This window comes from Pieris brassicae, chromosome 11, assembly GCF_905147105.1.
Source record: "Pieris brassicae chromosome 11, ilPieBrab1.1, whole genome shotgun sequence".
NCBI lineage: Eukaryota > Metazoa > Arthropoda > Insecta > Lepidoptera > Pieridae > Pieris > Pieris brassicae.
In genome coordinates, this window is record NC_059675.1 from 13,305,053 (window position 1) to 13,323,434 (window position 18,382).

General features: G+C 34.0%; 2 protein-coding genes across 8 annotated transcripts in view; one reads left to right on the top strand and one right to left on the bottom strand.

Moving 5' to 3' along the window:
* LOC123716161 (sodium/potassium-transporting ATPase subunit alpha) overlaps positions 1-7,084 on the bottom strand; it is a 37,872-nt gene extending 30,788 nt beyond the window's left edge. For 3 of the 5 annotated variants that reach the window (XM_045671760.1, XM_045671758.1, XM_045671759.1), the window contains exon 1: positions 7,048-7,084. In XM_045671760.1, the coding sequence (XP_045527716.1) occupies positions 7,048-7,071 (24 nt within the window). In that variant the 5' untranslated portion in view covers positions 7,072-7,084. The remainder of the gene's footprint in view (positions 1-7,047) is intronic. The other 2 variants (XM_045671765.1, XM_045671763.1) reach the window with 2 other exon arrangements.
* A 318-nt stretch (positions 7,085-7,402) lies between these two features.
* The window catches only part of LOC123716701 (alpha-mannosidase 2), a 33,786-nt gene continuing 22,806 nt past the window's right edge, over positions 7,403-18,382 (top strand). For all 3 annotated transcript variants that reach the window (XM_045672560.1, XM_045672559.1, XM_045672558.1), the window contains exons 1-9: positions 7,403-7,739; positions 7,895-8,170; positions 8,383-8,530; positions 8,866-9,040; positions 12,123-12,424; positions 13,660-13,745; positions 14,754-14,854; positions 16,299-16,476; positions 17,139-17,323. In XM_045672560.1, the coding sequence (XP_045528516.1) occupies positions 7,608-7,739; positions 7,895-8,170; positions 8,383-8,530; positions 8,866-9,040; positions 12,123-12,424; positions 13,660-13,745; positions 14,754-14,854; positions 16,299-16,476; positions 17,139-17,323 (1,583 nt within the window). In that variant the 5' untranslated portion in view covers positions 7,403-7,607. The remainder of the gene's footprint in view (positions 7,740-7,894; positions 8,171-8,382; positions 8,531-8,865; positions 9,041-12,122; positions 12,425-13,659; positions 13,746-14,753; positions 14,855-16,298; positions 16,477-17,138; positions 17,324-18,382) is intronic.

Here is an 18,382-nt window from a genome sequence, read left to right on the forward strand (position 1 = left end):
TTTTTATTTCAATTGTATATGCTATATCTATATAACTATATAACTATATCTGACCATTATTAAAAAATCACTCGAAACGAACAATAAATCACCGTTAATATCCGTTCTATATAAATGTCATAACAATTACATAATTAACAAGCTTTTTTAAAATGTAATAAAACATCGCTCACTTTGTGTGATAATTATGAATGAATATGAAATATCCACAATATTTCGATCAAAAGTCAATTATGACTGACAAATTATACGTAACGAAAAAAACTTGATTAAGTCTATATACGCGCAATACCTCTTGTGAATCGTCACGTTCGTATATATAAAAAATTGATTGCAAAATTCTGTTATTTAAATAGAATGACGTAGAGTTTATTACCAGTTCTTCTCTTCCGTTCTACGCTCTTGATTTAAGAACTGGCAGTGAATGTAAAATTAAAAGCATCTAATGTATATTTCTTTGTTTTTGACGTTCATAAGTGTAGATTGTGTTACCTATATGAATAAAAGATTTTGACTTTTTTACGCTTTAGAATATATTCCTACAAATGTTTGATCCTTGTACGTTTTTTTTTGCTTTTCAGAGGCTATAATATTTTGTGAGCTAAACAAAAATGATACACAAAAGCGTAAAGACACAAGGGACAAGTGGCTATTTGATACCTTCTTCGTTCCTCCTTGTAATTTGTCACAGACTATTATTTTAAAATTATTGTAAATTATACAGAGCAGCGACAAATATTTGACGTCCAATACAACCAGGAGTCATCATTGTACGTTAGGATTAATAAATGCATTTTCTTTTTAGTTTCGAACCATACCAAGTTTAAGTCCATACAAATAAATCCATATAAGACTAGGGGGCAGGTTAATTGTGAATTTATTTCCCCTTCCACGTGCAGTAATGAGTCAGTTCGTTTGAGAGCTACTTGTTCGCAGGCTTCTAATCAATAGGTACTGTTTCGATAGCAACGAACATTCATGCAACTTGTGTTATGTAACACGCGATTTTGACGAGTATAATAAAATACAAATTGCCTATTTTCGATTACAATAGTAAGGATTACATTATGTTTATGTTATTATTCAGCATTAATTGTCGTTTGTTTAATATTAAATTTCGTTTTTTGGCTCTGAATGTACTTAAGCGCATTAGTACATCGATTCTGGCCCAACTCCGCAGACGGACTCGCCTGTCTACAATTTGCAGACAGCGAATTGTATCTTATTTCGGCCATACAATGCGCAAAGGTGATGATAACTTGGGAAACTGCCGTTCACCAACCAGATGGACCGATTGAGTGAAAGACCATCGCCCTCAAAAATGTACCCCGAATTCTTCCACTTGTCTCTCATCTTTGCTACTATCTTCCAATATTTGATTTTGACGTATATTAAGAATAAATATTAAATATTGGGAGTTGACGGCATCAATTTATTTAATTTTTTACCAATTCTTAAAAAAATATTATTTCTAGATCATAATAATCTGAATTGTGTAACTTGTTAATACGTTTTTAACATACTTCAAAGTCAAAAATCATTTATTCATTAAGGTAACACAATGTACACTTATGAACGTCAATAAAAAGACATATACATTAAGTGCTTCTAATTTTATATTTACTGCCAGTTCTCAAATCAAGGGCGTAGAACGGAAGAGAAGAACTGGCAATAAACTCTCGGCCACTCTTTTAATTGCCAAGTTTTTTTTTTTGACTTCAACCGTCGGTAATTGCAAACGTTGGAACATTGCTTGTAAATAATAAAAAATATAGATAAATTGTCAATAGATACTACGAACTAAAAACAACCAACATTTACTGCGGAAAACCGAATTCGTTAGGAACTTTATTTGATAATAATAAAACCGGATTGTTTATTTTGTTTTCAATCAAATCTGTATTGACTGACGCGTTTCGTTCATTCATGTGTAGGTACTCTACTATGCGAAACATAAACATCTATGTTAGTTATGATGTGAAATTTGAATTTGGAACAAGTTGGTACTGTTTTATCTTTAAATAAACTATATCACAGTTATAATATAAATTCATAACACATACTATGATGCTAGATAGTTTTGAAAAAGTCGAGTACTGTCAAAACCATAATAGCCTGTAATGTACTAAATACTTAAACGAAATTAAATTATTCAATTTATACGAGAACAGTGTCCCCTTAAGTAGGAAGTTGTGTTATTGGACACTGTTAAATATTCTTATTACTAAATGTGGCTAGACATAAATTCTTGCTAGGGCTACATACTTTTCTTGGCCGACAGCTGAAATTAGTACTATTGTCGCGTGTTTGAAATGTCAGACGAACATTGTTTATTTTGTCTTGATGCGTATAAAAACTATTTTTACTATGTACCAACATCTTATAAAAATCCAATAAAAAGGTATTTATTTCTATTTCTTGTATTATTAACAAGGACAACGTTGTAATTATCGAACGGTTCTGATTGCTAGTTATATTAATATTACAGTAACTGTATTTTCTAGATACTAGTAAACATTCTTAAGACATTTCAATAAATTATTAATTTACCCTGCAAAGTATTCCTCTTATAATGGTAAATTTTTATTTACTGGCAATACTAGTCCAATCCAAGTCCAAGTCTAATCCAGACAGCGACGCTTTTACTGGCCAAGAAAAGTATGGGGCACCGTACTTATAAATCTTGTCTTGACAGCCAGTAATGTCACAGTCACAAAGAAATATCCAACTGCTATTGGCATATTAAAAGACTTTCCTGCTAATAGAACTTTGAAGTTTCCATAACCACCACAATTTACAATAGTTTTACGTACATAAGTTAGTATTCGAAGCAACCAAATAACGTAGAAATTTGCTAGTGGCTGAATCAATACCATCTGTCTAGGCTCTATGTATATTTAGGGCGTTGTCAGGTACGGAATTATTCCTTTGTAATGTAGGGCAAATTGTTATCGCTTTTATAGTGATATGGAAATGGACCATGGACCAATCAGAAATTAGCATGCTAAGACGTCCTGTCAGCCCGCTACGTGACAGTTACAAAAAACCTGTCTAAATCAGTCGAATTAACAAAGGCAATGTTTTGTCTCTTTTCATCATGGCGTACATACAATTTGTCAAAAAGAGATGAATTAGCGCTTCAATTAAATACTTATTTTTTATAATATATACAGACAAGACGATATTTTATAAAACCACCGAAGCGAACGAAAACCAAATTAGGACATTTCCCAGTTGCCATATTCCGTTTAAAAATTCACGACCTATTATCCAAATCCAATATAGGAGTCGAGCTCAGGATCTCGGATTCTCATGGCCCGAGGATCTTACATAATCTAGATACCACGCCCGCGCTGGCATTCTCGCAAGTTTTTGATCATATCTAGTTAGAAGGATTACCATGTTATAGCTATTAAAGTCAGCTGAAGTTTGTCACGTTATGTAAGTATGCGCTCAAACCTACCCCTTATGTAACTCACGTACTAGCTTGCGTCTGGCAATCACAACCCCTTATCTGTTGATCGACCTTGTTACGTCAACGCTTGTAGACGTTCCAACTTTAGCCATCCATAAAACGCTTTAAGTACTTTAAAATTCACAGTCACACACACATCACAGTATAGCTTTAGTCAAAGCTCGTGGACCGTTACCTATTTATAGAATTAAGGTAGAAGTCCAAGCAATTCATCCAACGATCCAACAGGATAAAATAATTTAGTGGTGAAATTTATTGATACCGCCCACTCTCTGCCCTAGTTATCGATCGATGTCGGTATCTGTTTGCGAATGTTTTAAGTAAATCCCCTCAACCGTATTCCAACATGGTCTAGATATGTAGATGCTATTTCAGTCATAATACCTTAATAATATATATTATATTCTAAATCTTTTAAACTCATAGTAACCTCCTACATTGTAGTTATAAACGTTTTTCTTGTTTTGTTTAAAAGAAAAACCTTTTTTATTTTAAATGTATATAATCAATGGTGCTACAACCTTTTTAGGTCTTGGCCTCAGATTTCTGTATCTGTTTCATGATCATTTGTTAAGCTAATAGGCAAGTAGATGATCAGCCTTCTGTGCCTGACGCACGCCGTCGACATTTTGGGTCTAAGGCAAGCCGGTTTCCACACGATGATTTCCTTCACCGTTTGAGCTAATGTTAAATGCGCACAAAGAAGGAAAATACATTTGTGCAGAGACGCATTCTGAAGCCAGTAGGCCAATACTGCTCTCATTATAAATGTATTACTACTGTAGTACTATTTTAAATGTTTAATAGGGCAAAAACAGCACTCATGTACAGCCCATTTTAGTGGGTGCGTTGCCGGCCTTTGAGACAGGAGTACACTCTAACTTTGAATAGTTGGAGGTCGTATCTCTCAAGGAAGACCGTCACCGATAGTTGATTCCACGGTTCGCAAAAGACTTCCAGCCATCAAGGTGATGAAATTGTTAATTTAGTTAAACATGTGTATGCATGTTAAATGTATTAACAACATCCAAGTAATGACTCGTCAAAATATGAATATTCTCGTGACAATATTCTTTTGTTGGGTTCTCAAATAGGCGACAGCAATTACACGTCTAAATCTTAGCTTAGTTGTGCGCAGTGCGGCTGTCGCTTCAAAGCTCTGGACAATATCCTCATAAAAGCATGTTAAACAACCAATTAATCGCCATACCACATAGTGTATACTTGGTAATCATATACATCCACAAAATGCGTAATTGTGCGTTAGGGTCAACTTTGTAGTTACTCCTGCCACCCACGACAATCTCATAAGGACACGCTCTCATTCGCGACATCCGACAGGAAGTAGCATCACTTGCGTCAACGCACAGGACCTTACCGCTAGACTGTAAGGCAGACAACTCAAGAGATTGTATAGATTCTAATATACATACATTATTAACACTCAAAGCCAAATTGCACTTTTAACGAAAGTACTGATTCGCCTCTCTCCGTTAAAGTGTTTTAGCTAAAACGGTGCAATTACTTTCGTTTATATTTTAATCTATTCAAATTTAGAATTAGATGTACTAGCCACTTTGGCCTATTCATTTCGTATGTTACGCGAATTATACAATGCTGGGATGGGCAAGTAAGGCCGTGGCCATTCATAAGTTTATAGTAATCATCGTATCGTATTGAACTATTCAGTTCTATTATACAATTTCCACGTATCTGTGTAACATGATATACAGCTGTAGACCATTATGGAGTGTACCTATAGATCTAGATTCACTCTTAACAGTCGTCAACTAAGTTGTTTAATATAATGTATTTAAATATTAACGTATTCAGATAGTCCATTTTACCTACCTACGCATGTCTGATAAGCATACATTCTGGGAAGTTGAATTATTATTTAAAAATACTGATATTAAATTGTACAGATTAAACAATCATAAAAAGTATTTTAATATAATCTTCGGGGATAAATATCATGTCAGCAACTTGCTCAAAAATTAAATTAATGAATTGAAATGATTTGTAGAACACAAATTTTCTATAACGAACTTTCCTTGAAATGTAAACGGATTCTATGAATATAATGATGTTTCATTATAGAATTCAAAGATATATGTTTCCGTAATGAAACACAACCTACATGGGTCCGTGGAATTTTTCCTACGGTATTTCGCGGTAACCTTGGATGAAGATGAACGCGTCTTGGAGTGTGCTGTGTCCTCTGATACAAATGCGGATGCGCTCAATTGGTGCGCTCGCCGCCATCAAACTGCGTTAAACAACGCAAGGCTGCGAGGCTTTGTATATTTAAAACAATTTTTTCATAATGTATTAAGTCTAAAATTTCAAAAGGCTTTTCTCATTAGAGGAATTAATATTAATTCTATCAATATATATAATACTTTTAACTAAAAGGCTCATTTGTCTCCTCTAGTGTATTAATGCAGTGATAAAAACTGCCTCAGTAACTACAGAGTTCACGAAGGAGTTACCTTAACTCAGCTTTAATCAACTTGAAACTAGTTTTTAGCCAAGACTGGGCTATTGTTAACAAGTAAAATAACATGACTTATTAATTAAATCTTAAGTGTAAGAGTAAATCTTCAGTGATATCAGCAAATTAAATGAGACTGCATAATTGTGTTTTTCCAAATAAGGTATATATTGGTTCGCAGTTAAGTAAATATTTATAAGATGTATTTAAATACATCATTATGACATAATCATAAGAGAAGTAAATTTATCAATAACTGTCAATTGTTAAGTTTGATATAAGAAAATATTACCGTCGGGTAACTTTTATTCTTGTGCAATATCTAGATGAAGACCCAGTAGAAATCTTAAGAGCTCTAGTCCTTTGGTAATTATAAAAAAAAATACCAAATGCTCATAATATAGAACTGGTAATATAAATGCCAATACAAAATATGCAAATTGATACAAATGTTACAAGTAATAAAACTTGAGAGATAGATCTTCGCACCCAATCATAATGACTATTTTATTTCTGATAGTACAACAATAGTATATATAGGTGTTGAAGTAATTCGCTATTTGGGGTAGTTAATAGATACTTAATTTTTATTTTTATTTGGATTCTAATTACTGTTTTAAACAAAAATTACTCAAATATCAGTGTGACATTGGCGATAATTTTAAATATTTAGATTAAGGCACTACAATTTAGTGTTTAATAATCGTCTCTCATATCAAATGTATATGAGAAAAAGCCGCCAGAATTTCAATTATAATGGAACCAGAATATTTGTAATAATCTTTAATTTTATGTTCTTCTAATAAAGAATTAACATCAAACTCTCAAAATTAACTAAGAGAATACTATTCTTAACAATTAGGCGGTGTTTCTGATGTTATTTAATTCATAATTTAATAAAATAACGAAAAAAACTTATACGCCGCGTACAAGGGTGTGGTCGTTAGTTATTTGGCACCCGTAAATCGAAGTATCCAAGTCTGTTTTTAATAGAATGCAATGTATATTTAATGAGGCACGAGAAACGGATGCCTTTAAAGTGAATAAACCGTTGTATATAAATAAAAAGAGAACTCACATCGAGAGATTCCTTTGACGCCATCTTTCACACAAACTATTTGACGTTTAAATTTGAATTTGACATTTGCTGGCAAAATATTTTGAAATCAATACAATCGGCGATCGGATACATTGAAGTAGATGTTATTTCTATATTAAAGGTATTAATTTATTTAAAAAATAGAACTTTAAAAAAAGAACATAAAAAAGAGGTGAGATTGTTACAAAACTTTTATTTATATATATTATATTCTTTAATAAACTAAAAATATCTTTTCTATCTTTAGAACAATTGACAACATACTCATGACATTTAATGTAATAATGGACAAGAAATGTCAAATCATAAATAACAAAAAAATATAAACCGTAGATAGAAAAAGCCGTGTTCCATGAACGCATAGTGTACTTAAAAGAATAAAGTATTTTATATGTTTTTTTAATTTGAAACGAATATATATTTCCTCTCTGCGGTAAATAGTACCTACTATTAAAACATAACGAAATAATGCCGAGACCGGGATGTGTTGTTGTTTAGTGATTAAATTTTATATTAACGCATAAACTTTACGATTAAAAATGAGGATAAGAAGATTATCAGCGTTCTTCTGGGCTACTTGCATTATAGCTTTTATATTTATTCTCTATGTTGTTACTGATCTAACATTTAAGCTACCAAGCATCAAACCAGCTATGGTTGAACTTGATGATGTGAGTGTAATAATGTAATTATTAAAGAAGTGAAATCACTTTTATAAAGCTTAACAATTCAATAACAATTTTTACTTAGTTAATGTTGCATCTAATGTCTATCCAAGGAACAACTACTTTTTATTTTACTACTATAATGTTTATTTTGATTTTAGAGTAAGTGGTCTTCATTTGAGTCAAAGCTACGCCACATAGAGAAGGAACTAAATGAACATCATGCAGTAGTCGGAGAAATAAAAACAGCAATGGATCAAATTGTGGATCAAACAAATGAAGTCCATCCTATGAAAAAGCCTAAGATTACTAAGAAACAGTCAAAAATAAGGGACTTTAAAGTGGTAGGAGATGAGCCACCAAGAATGCAAATTAAGCATAAAGTGAATATGTCATATTGCCCTATGAATCAACAGACATCTAAAACAGATATTCAGGTAACAATATGTGTGTTCTGTAGTATCATTTAAACCACTGCTACTAGGTCTATTATTTCACTGTCAGCTTTAATGATGCTAGAGTTTAAGAGTTGCTTCTATCATTCATTTGTTTAAATTTATGACTATAAAAACTGTACTATGTAATATCCTGTTCAATTGTTATTTTTTTACTGTGTATAGATTTTATGATATTCTAATATTATTTTCAGATGTTATCAATTTATGAAAGAATAAAGTTTGATGATATGGATGGTGGTGTGTGGAAACAAGGTTGGGATATTGAATACAAAGAGAGCCAGTGGAGTAGCAAAAATAAACTTAAAGTGTTCATTGTGCCACATTCTCATAATGATCCAGGTATTTCTGAAAAATATTTGATTTATAATGTCTTACATGTGTTTTTTTTTTTTATAATGGGTAATACAAATTTATGTTTAAAGTTCACTAAATCTACAACCTTTGTCTTATAACCACAAACAGAAGTTGTATATTAGACAAACAAACAGTTGAGGTGGTGTCACAGATATATTTTTATTATATTTTCTTAAGTATCAAAAAAAAATATGCTGCTTACAGTAATGACATTTTTTTTTAATAAAAAGTTAAAATATATTCTATTGTTTAGTAATATTGGCAGCAAATGAAAATTTAAAGAAACAATTTTCACATGATTCTTTGTTTATTAAATACAGGATGGCTTAAGACATTTGAAAATTACTACAAACTACAAACAAGAGCAATATTTACTAACATGGTGGAGAAGTTGTCAGAGGGGCACGGTAGAAAGTTTATTTGGGCGGAGATAAGCTATCTTTCTCTATGGTGGAATATGGATGCAACGGAGAGAGAAAAATCTGCTTTCATAAAGTAAGACTTAGTTTATTACGAAGATTAATCGCAGGATCTCAGATAATCAGAGATAAAACATCAACCCTTAGTTTGTAGGCGGATGAAGGCAATTTTAATTGTTCGGCTGTGATATTATCTTAGTCTGTAAATATAGTGTATAGGAGTTGAAGTCATTAACCATTTACTCATGATAGATCTCCTATTTTGTCCATACATATCTCTTTTATTCATTTTGTATGGGCTATGAATTTAACATTTAGAACAGTGTTTGCCTAGTGTCGTCAACATGTGACACTCGTCCCTGTGACTGTGCACCAATGGACTTTCTTTCTATGTTCGATCGAACGTTGAGTGTTCAGATTAATACTTGCAGCTGATTTTCATCATCGGACGTCGAGGCAGAATACGAATTTACACCTGCATCACCTCGACGTCCACCGTTCAACAACTAAGCGTGTTGAACCAAACCAGCTGTCCACTGAAGTATTTCCGAACCAATTCGGCATAGGCTCGTACAAGAAAACAGCGTACAAATTTTTAAAAGGCCGGCAACACAACGCGAACCCTCTGGAATAGAGAGTGTCCATGGGCGGCGGTATCACTTAACATGAGGTGAGCCTCCTGCCCGTTTGCCCCCTGTTCCATAATTATTCTTATCTTATCATTTTTATATTATTAAAACGAATAATTGATAAACAGATTAATAACTACTTCTGACCTGCATAAAAAAACAAATAATAATTCCGTCTTGCTTATTTAAAAAGGTACATTCTGTATGATGTAATGACACCTGGGTTTGATTCCTGTGGAATTCATACTTGTTTCGTGTGTTTGGTTTCATAAGTTTTTGGCCCTTTCGCGGTAAGCCGTGTCCCGATGACGCGTTCTTCTCCGGAAATATAGCATATCATAGCCGCACAGGGCCAGATTTAACGGATCTAGCCCAAGTACCGTATCTTGTGTGGAATCGATTTGGCCCTTTTTAATGAGTACAAAAAAGTTGTTAGATAAGCTTCCCTATTTAGTTAACGCTGTACCATAAAACAAATTTTTAACGAAACATTGCCCTAATAGTAGTCACGGAAATGATAAATATCTTGGGAAGGGAGATATGTATAGTCCAGCCATAAGTTCTGTTACTAAAGAAAATGCATTTTATTTAAATGGAGTAGTGCAATATATATTTACATGTTTATTAAACTCTCAGCGAAAATTAAAAAACATATTCTATTGGAAATGGCCACCTTTGGCTTTCAAACAGCCTTTAGTTTGGCCACGACTATAGATTTACGCACTGTTTCCAAGGGACATTTCGCCACTGCTTGCTCTAAAGATTTTTTAACAGTAAATCTATAGTCGTGGCCAAACTAAAGGCCTGTTTGAAAGCCAGCACACCATGTCTTCTAAAACTCCTGAGGTTTGTGCTAGATCCGCGTCTAGACCAGTCTTCGGCGCTTATAAGGTCCGGAACGTTGGTTTCAAGCCACGCTTGGGTAGTTCGTGCCTTGTGACCAGGTGCTAAATCCTGCTGGAAAGGATACGGTATATTTTTTAAAAGTGTATTGCTGAGCGGTTTCACAACACGATCCAAGACTGTATCTTTCTCATACTTGGGCTGAAGTTTTTCTTCCTTTTTCACAAAAATGTTCTGTGACTCCTGGGTAGCACACGCCCCACCAAACCATCACTGACGCGGGATGATGACAACGTTGTATCTTTCCGACCACTTGAGCAGCTTCATTAGAACTGTGAGCGTACACTATCATTTTGCTTATTGTAGTGTTCTTCAAGCGTAATTTTTTTTTCATTGGTAAAGAGGATATTTCTGTGCTTGCACTCCACTCTTTTTAATTGATAACATTGATTTAGGCCATGTCATGTATATCGACGATAAGGACCGAGCTTCAGCTCTTGTTTTATGATACGCGACGGAGTCCTAGCGGGAATCTTCATTTCTCGAGACAATACGTTTTGCTTCCAAATAGGGTTTTGATGAATTCTGGCTTTAGCAGCAATAACAGCCTTTATAGTTCTAACAACACGCGGCCACCGCGAACTTTTCTGATCTTCCACAGACGAAGGGTTCTTGTATCTGCTGATAGTGCGATAAACGAACATACGGCTGATACCGAGCTTTTGAAGTGTCTGGAATATGGCCGACGGCCTCATACCCACTTTTTGCAAGGCGGATCACTGCAATCCTATTTGCTTTAACACTCCATTCCAGTAATTCGATTATAAACCCGAAAAAAAGTGAATTGGCGCAATATCGAAAGAAGTTTTTAAAATAATATACGTGTTGGAAATTCAAAATAATTAAAAAGTATTTATAGCCAGGCTAGTTATTTTATCTAATCAATCACACAGTTGGAGAGAATGGCGACTACAAAACTAAAATGTAATATAAAACGCCGTTATTTATTTATTTATCTCTAATTACTTAATCTGTAAAGATTAATGATAACAAAATATTTTTCACGCGCAAAATGTTAATATTGGTTCAGATCCCATACCAAGATCTGTACCATTAATTTTGTTTCATTATTACTTAAAATTTTCTTGAATGTCCTTATTGCTAAAGTGTATTTTACGTAAAATATCTTTACTAAATGAAACAATTTTGTTTATAACCAAACTAGCTAATGTTGGCAATGATAAGAACTTATTATCATGCAAATTATGTAAGTCGTATAAATTCTAGTAAGAAAATAATGATTTTAGAAATTTTACATTGAAAATGTAACAAGATGACGTCATACCTATTGTAAGTTATATGGAAAAAGTATTGTTGAAAAGCCGATCGATCTAAGACGTTTGCGCATTCAAACGACCGCATAAAGATATTCTTTAGTCTATTAATTTGTATCTCTTTGTAACATTTTGTATATTTTATGATGGGTGAGATTCTGTGCTAAATACTAAAAAGCTTAATGTAAGGTCATTGTCAAATCGTTAAAATAAACAAAATTTTCTACGTTCCTTATTTGATTGATTAACTAAAAGTTCCTTGACAAATGAATGAGAAAAGAACTAATGAACGAATAAATATAACGATTAAAACCGGAGATTTTAATTATAAATATAATCTTCGTTCTTTCAGCTTATTGAAATCTGGCAAAATAGAAATTGTTACTGGGGGATGGGTGATGAACGATGAGGCAAACTCACACTGGTTATCAATAATCCAACAACTCACTGCCGGACACCAGTGGTTGATTGAAAATCTGGGATATACACCACGAAACAGCTGGTCTATTGATCCGTTCGGCCATTCCAGCACTCAGCCATACTTGCTAAAGCTGGCTGGTTTCGAAAATTCCTTGATTCAGCGCATACATTACAGAATTAAGAAAGAGTTGGCTCGGGACAGACATTTAGAATTCAGATGGCGACAATTATGGGGTAAGATTCTTCTCATCAGCAATAATTTTTTGGTAACAAATATGGCGTTGGAACGCACACAGTTCTGTATCTGTGCTCTCGTTTGTTTCAAAGCATTTCTATTTTTACTGGAAAGTGACGAGCTGAGGATGTGAGGTGCGTATGTCGCAGTAAAGTAGTTAGATCAGCGAGTTAATTGAATCTCTAGACAGTTAATTAAAAATCAATATTTAATCAAGTCGCTAGCATTTTAATTTAAATAAAGTAGCGTCAAAAACGTTTAACTATCTGTCTGACCGAAAGCCAGCGTGTTGATTAACAATGTAAAACAAGACTCCGCCATGATTATTTCATTTGTTTTTGTTATTTCGGTGTGATCGTGAAGAACTGAGAACTTGGAAATTCGGTTTGGTTAGTCTTATTGCCTAGGAACGTTTAGGAAACTTGTTAAACGTTTCTTTCAATCACTTGTCTGACGGAACATTAGCGACTTGATTGAATATCGATTGTCTAGAGATTCAATTAACTCTCTGATTCAACTACATTACTGCGACATATATAAATCCCGACGCCATATTGACAGTTTAAAGAGTTTCGACGCTAGCCTAGGTGGCAGAAAGTGCAACTAAATTTAAATTAACAGTCCACAGGCTAGGCAAGTTATAAAACGTCATCGATCCAAGTCATTTGCCTAGCCTTTACATCAACTAGCTGAACATCTTTCAGGCCGCTAGTTAAACGGTGCTGTTTAGTTAAGAAGCTAAGCTGTTAAATTGATAATTAAGCTAGTTTATTGCGATATATATACTCTGTGGACAAAAACACTTCGATACCCTTCGGGGCTTCACGTCATACACATTGTAGCTAGATAAAAAAAGAGTGGCGGAGAGTTTATTGCAAGTTCTTCTCTTCCGTTCTACGCCCTTGATTTGAGAACTGGCAGCGAATGTAAAATTAGAAGCATGTACTTAATATGTATTTACTTTTTGAAGTTCATAAGTGTACGTTGTGTTACCTATATGAATAAATGATTTCGGACATTTCTATACAATAATTTTACCTTTGTAAATTCGTTATTTAGTATTGTATTTAAATAGCTTTTAAAACTTATAGTTATTTACATAATTCTAAATTTTAATTTTTTTCCGACGTTTCGCTTACTTTTTAAAGTACGTTAAAAATAATACATAGCTTTAATCCGTTCAAAAAGTGTTTTTCCTAGTTCGTTATTTGTTCATGACGGTATTGTGTTTCAGATGGAACAGGCAAAACAGATATGTTTACACATATGATGCCATTCTATTCATATGACGTACCTCACTCATGCGGCCCAGATCCTAAGGTTTGTATTTCCACGAAATATATAGTTATTTTATTTATTTATTTATTGTATAAGTGTTCTTAATATAAAGGAAGTTGATGTGGTGGAAACACAAACTGTGCACAGTTTTTCTATCCACCAGGACGTCGAACATAATTAAATCATTAACACACATATATATATACTAAGGCCAGTGACATATAAACTGTAAATTTATAACAATCAAACCATTCAAACGATTTAAAATTGCACGTAAAACGTCATAAACAAATCTAAACACTGACGCGCCATAGATAGCCGATGCTAGAAACCTGTTAGTAGAGTTAGTAGAGGATTTGTCAGATTTTTTATAAAATAGTAAAACTTCAAAATTTTCCATAGGAAATAAATTGGTGTGTTTCATCAACATCGTTCTCCATCACCTATTGCGTCTCGTTCAATCCTAAAACTCCTATCTCGAAAACAATTTCAAATTTTTGAGCATATCTATAGCCCACGCTTTTCCGAAAACTATAGTCTTGGAACTCCATGTCATAACTCTCATAACAATAAACTTCTTAGCGCACCCTTTAAGGTCTCCGCAGTGGATTTCACTTCCCGTCCCTATTCTCTTAGCTCCTTCTATATTTTCTTTAAATCTCCATTCTACAAGCATTACCTGTCCACATCGTATCAGTAACTTTCGTAATTGATCTAAAATTTATTTATTTATTACAGAAATACATACATTATCCTTACAGACTCTGCCAGTACGATAATGTCGAGAAATTTTAAATAAAATATAATAAAGACCATATATAATAGACACATCATATACACAATATCGCTACTGTGAATTCACTCGAACATATAAATATGTCGATAGTGTCGGAGACAGCATTCAGCAGGCGCAACGTCCTGGATGACGGGGATTTGAGATCAGTTAACTGTTTATATATGTATAATTGCTTTGTTTGCCTCCTGTTACATAAACAAAATCAATAACGAACTATTGTATGAAGTACTTATTTAATTATTATTTTCTTACAGATTTGTTGCCAATTTGACTTCAAGCGATTACCCGGTAATGGCGTGAATTGCCCTTGGGGCATAGCTCCGATTAAAATCATTCAGAAAAATGTTGCTGAAAGGTATAATTATTCATACTAAAAAAATGCTGCCATTTCTAAACGCTATAGTCGACATGAACTGACGCTTCGGGTCATAAATCATATATATCTGTCTGTCTCGCTCGCACCCACAGGTCTTATGGAGAGGTGTGGTGATGTGCGTAAGAATTGTAGAGGTGTATAGGGATAGTTATGATCGTTAGCTAAATATTTTATATATAAAGAAATAATTTTTCGGTATATGAAAATATGTTTTTAATTTGTAAGATAAATGTCACCATTTTATTTCTTCAAAACCAGGTTAGAAAATAAATTCTCCCAAAGTATATGAGTTTCTTAAAAAAAATCTAATATTTATAGAAAAAAACTAGGAGTCAGAGCGCGTGCGCAGGTAGCTAAGTATTGATAACAGGTTGCATTGCGAGCACATTTCTACTGTCAGTGGCTCAGTTTCAAATGGATCGACATTAGCCCTTTTAGTGCCATACAAGTTTTACCAATATATTGGTAAAAATTCCAGTGCATTTTTATACACAACTAGCTGCCCCCGCGAACTTCGTTTCTCCTTAATGTGGTTGTAGTTACCCTTAATACCGTGACACGAAAGAATAATTTCACTGTATTATCGTCACTATAATTTGAATTTGATTTACACTTCGGTCTAAGCTAACCTAACACCAAAAATTAAAGAAGTAGAAATAATTAAATTTCACGGTATTTCGTTTACTACAAAATAAATTTAATTTATACTTTAGCCTCAATAACACGTGGTAATTATGATATTCAATTGTAGCTTATTTAACACGTTTGTCGGTTTACCATAGCAGTGCCATCTATTGATTACTTACTCAATCCAGTCGAAAAGTATCGACATCTGTTAGAACCTTTTGGAGTTAACAGATAATTATTGTGACTGTCAATTAATTATAGACAAATAATTTGCATGTGAAATATTCACAATTCCCGTTACAATACACAAATATTACAAAAAAATACAACATTCTCTTCAGAATATTTTATACTATATTAATAATAAAAAAAACACAAATTGAATAATAATAATAATTAAGCCTCATTTATTCCTTGAAAATTTACATAATAAACACACCAACAAAAATATTTATGTATATATATATATATATTTTCCATTTTTTTTTCAAGGACCTCTTATCGAGTATAGGCCTCCTCCAACTGGCTCCATCTCTCTCTGTTTTGAGCATTTTTCTCCCAATCCTCTCCATCAACTTTCTTAAGCTCGTCAGCCCACCGTGCAAGAGGGCGACCACGCTTTCTATTTCCTGGTGGCCCTTTCCACCAGGGCACCAGGAAAAAGGGCCGCAAATTGAATACTACATATTTACTGTCAAAATGAGCTGGAATTTTAAAACTAGCGAAAGCAGCGCTTAGGAGCTCCATGGCACTAAAAGCGTTAGTAACAATAACGAGCCTATTATATTATTTATAGAGCGTCATTAATATTGGACCAATGGCGTAAGAAATCACAACTGTACCGGAGTAATGTCGTACTGTTTCCTCTCGGTGACGACTTCCGGTACGACCGTCCCAACGAATGGGACCACCAGTATTCGAACTACGAAATGTTGATAGATTATATCAATAATAATGACGCCTGGAATGCTGAGGTGGGCTTCTTTATTTATTAATTATATAAATGCATAAATGACGCATCCTTTTTAGGTCTGGGCCTCAGATTTCTGTATCTGTTTCATGGTCATTTGTCAATCTATGAGGACAGTAGGTAGCCCGACTTGTCGAAGTCAAGCTGGATTTCTTCGCGATTTTTTCCTTTAACGTTCAAGTGTATGTTACATGCATGTAGAAAGTCCATTGGTGCAAAGTCGGGTATCGAACTTACGACCTCAGAGATGAGAGTCACACGCTAGAATATTTTACATAAAAATATAGAAATTCCTGTTTGGGGCCGTTCAAGTATAACGTAAGCAGATTTATTGCAATTGCAATATAATTTTTTCCCCTCCTCTAGTCAGCAAAAGGGGGCATAGTTCTTATAGATAATAATTGTAGGTAATAGATTGTTGAAAAAAATAAATAATTACTGTTGACGTAAGAGAGCGTTCAAGTATTACGTCACGCAATTTTTGGAGATTCTTGCCCCCCCCCCCCCCCATGTAACGCTCCGTAACGTTACTGAATCCAATAGTACTGGAAAGTCGAAAATAATTTTATCAATAACGCGTAATTCAATCCCCGCCCCGGGGACAATAGGACCTCCCACCATAACGTAGTTCACAACACATGTTAAATGTAAATTACTGTGTTTTAGGTGCAAATAGGAACTCTTAACGATTACTTCAAAGCCCTGCACGAGGAAATGAAGCTTTCCGATTTTCCCGTGCTCTCTGGTGATTTCTTCACGTACGCAGACAGAAATCAACATTACTGGAGCGGCTATTACACGTCGAGGCCATTTTATAAGAACATGGACAGGATGCTGTTGGCGTATGTAAGGTAAAATGGATATTTGAATTTAATTGTGCAATATGTGGAACTAGATGCCCATTGATGTTTTAGAATAAATAAGACGTAGGTTCAAGGCCGGTCACGCATTCGCGAGCGCGGCGTGTCAAGGGTGAGATGCCCCCATTTCTCTTTGTTTCAATTATCTATATCTTAATATATATAAATCTCCTTTCACGATGTTTGTCCGCGATGGACTCGTAAACTACTTAACCAATTTTAAATTAAATTGGCACACCGTGAGCAGTCTGGTCCAACTTAAGAGATAGGATAGCTTAGATCTTTAATTATAGTCGCAATTATCTGCTAACTCCAAAAGATTCTAACAGATGTCGATACTTTCCGACTGGATTGAGTAAGTTATCAATAGATGGCACTGCTATGGTAAACCGACAAACGTGTTAAATAAGCTACAATTCAATATCATGATTACCACGTGTTATTGAGGCTAAAGTATAAATTAAATTTATTTTGTAGTAGACGAAATACCGTGAAATTCAATTATTTCTACTTTTTTAATTTTTGGTGTTAGCATAGCCAACCACGCGTTACTTAGACCGAAGTGTAAATCCCATTCAAATTATAGTGACGTTAATACAGTGAAATTATTCTTTCGTGTCACGGTATTAAGGGTAACTAAAACCACATTAAGGAGAAACGAAGTTCGCGGGGGCAGCTAGTATAAATATATACCTAGTGGAACTGACATACGTTGTTCTGTACATACGTTTTACATACAAAGTCAACTATCTAATATTGTGACTCAACTTGAACATACAAAAAAGTCATCGAAATTTGTCCAGCCATTTAGGACTTTAATTATGAACACATGCACAGAAGATTTATATATATATATATATATATCATCTGTTTATTTGCTGTATAGATAAATAACCTAGATAACGACTGTAGCGCCATCTGACGGGCTGATGTTTGAATCTAAACCATCCAGGGCGCCCCACCCAAACGTATACAAAAAATTCATTCAAATCGTTTATCAGTTTACATACACACATAAGAAATAAGTGGACATCTTTGCAAGTAATGGAC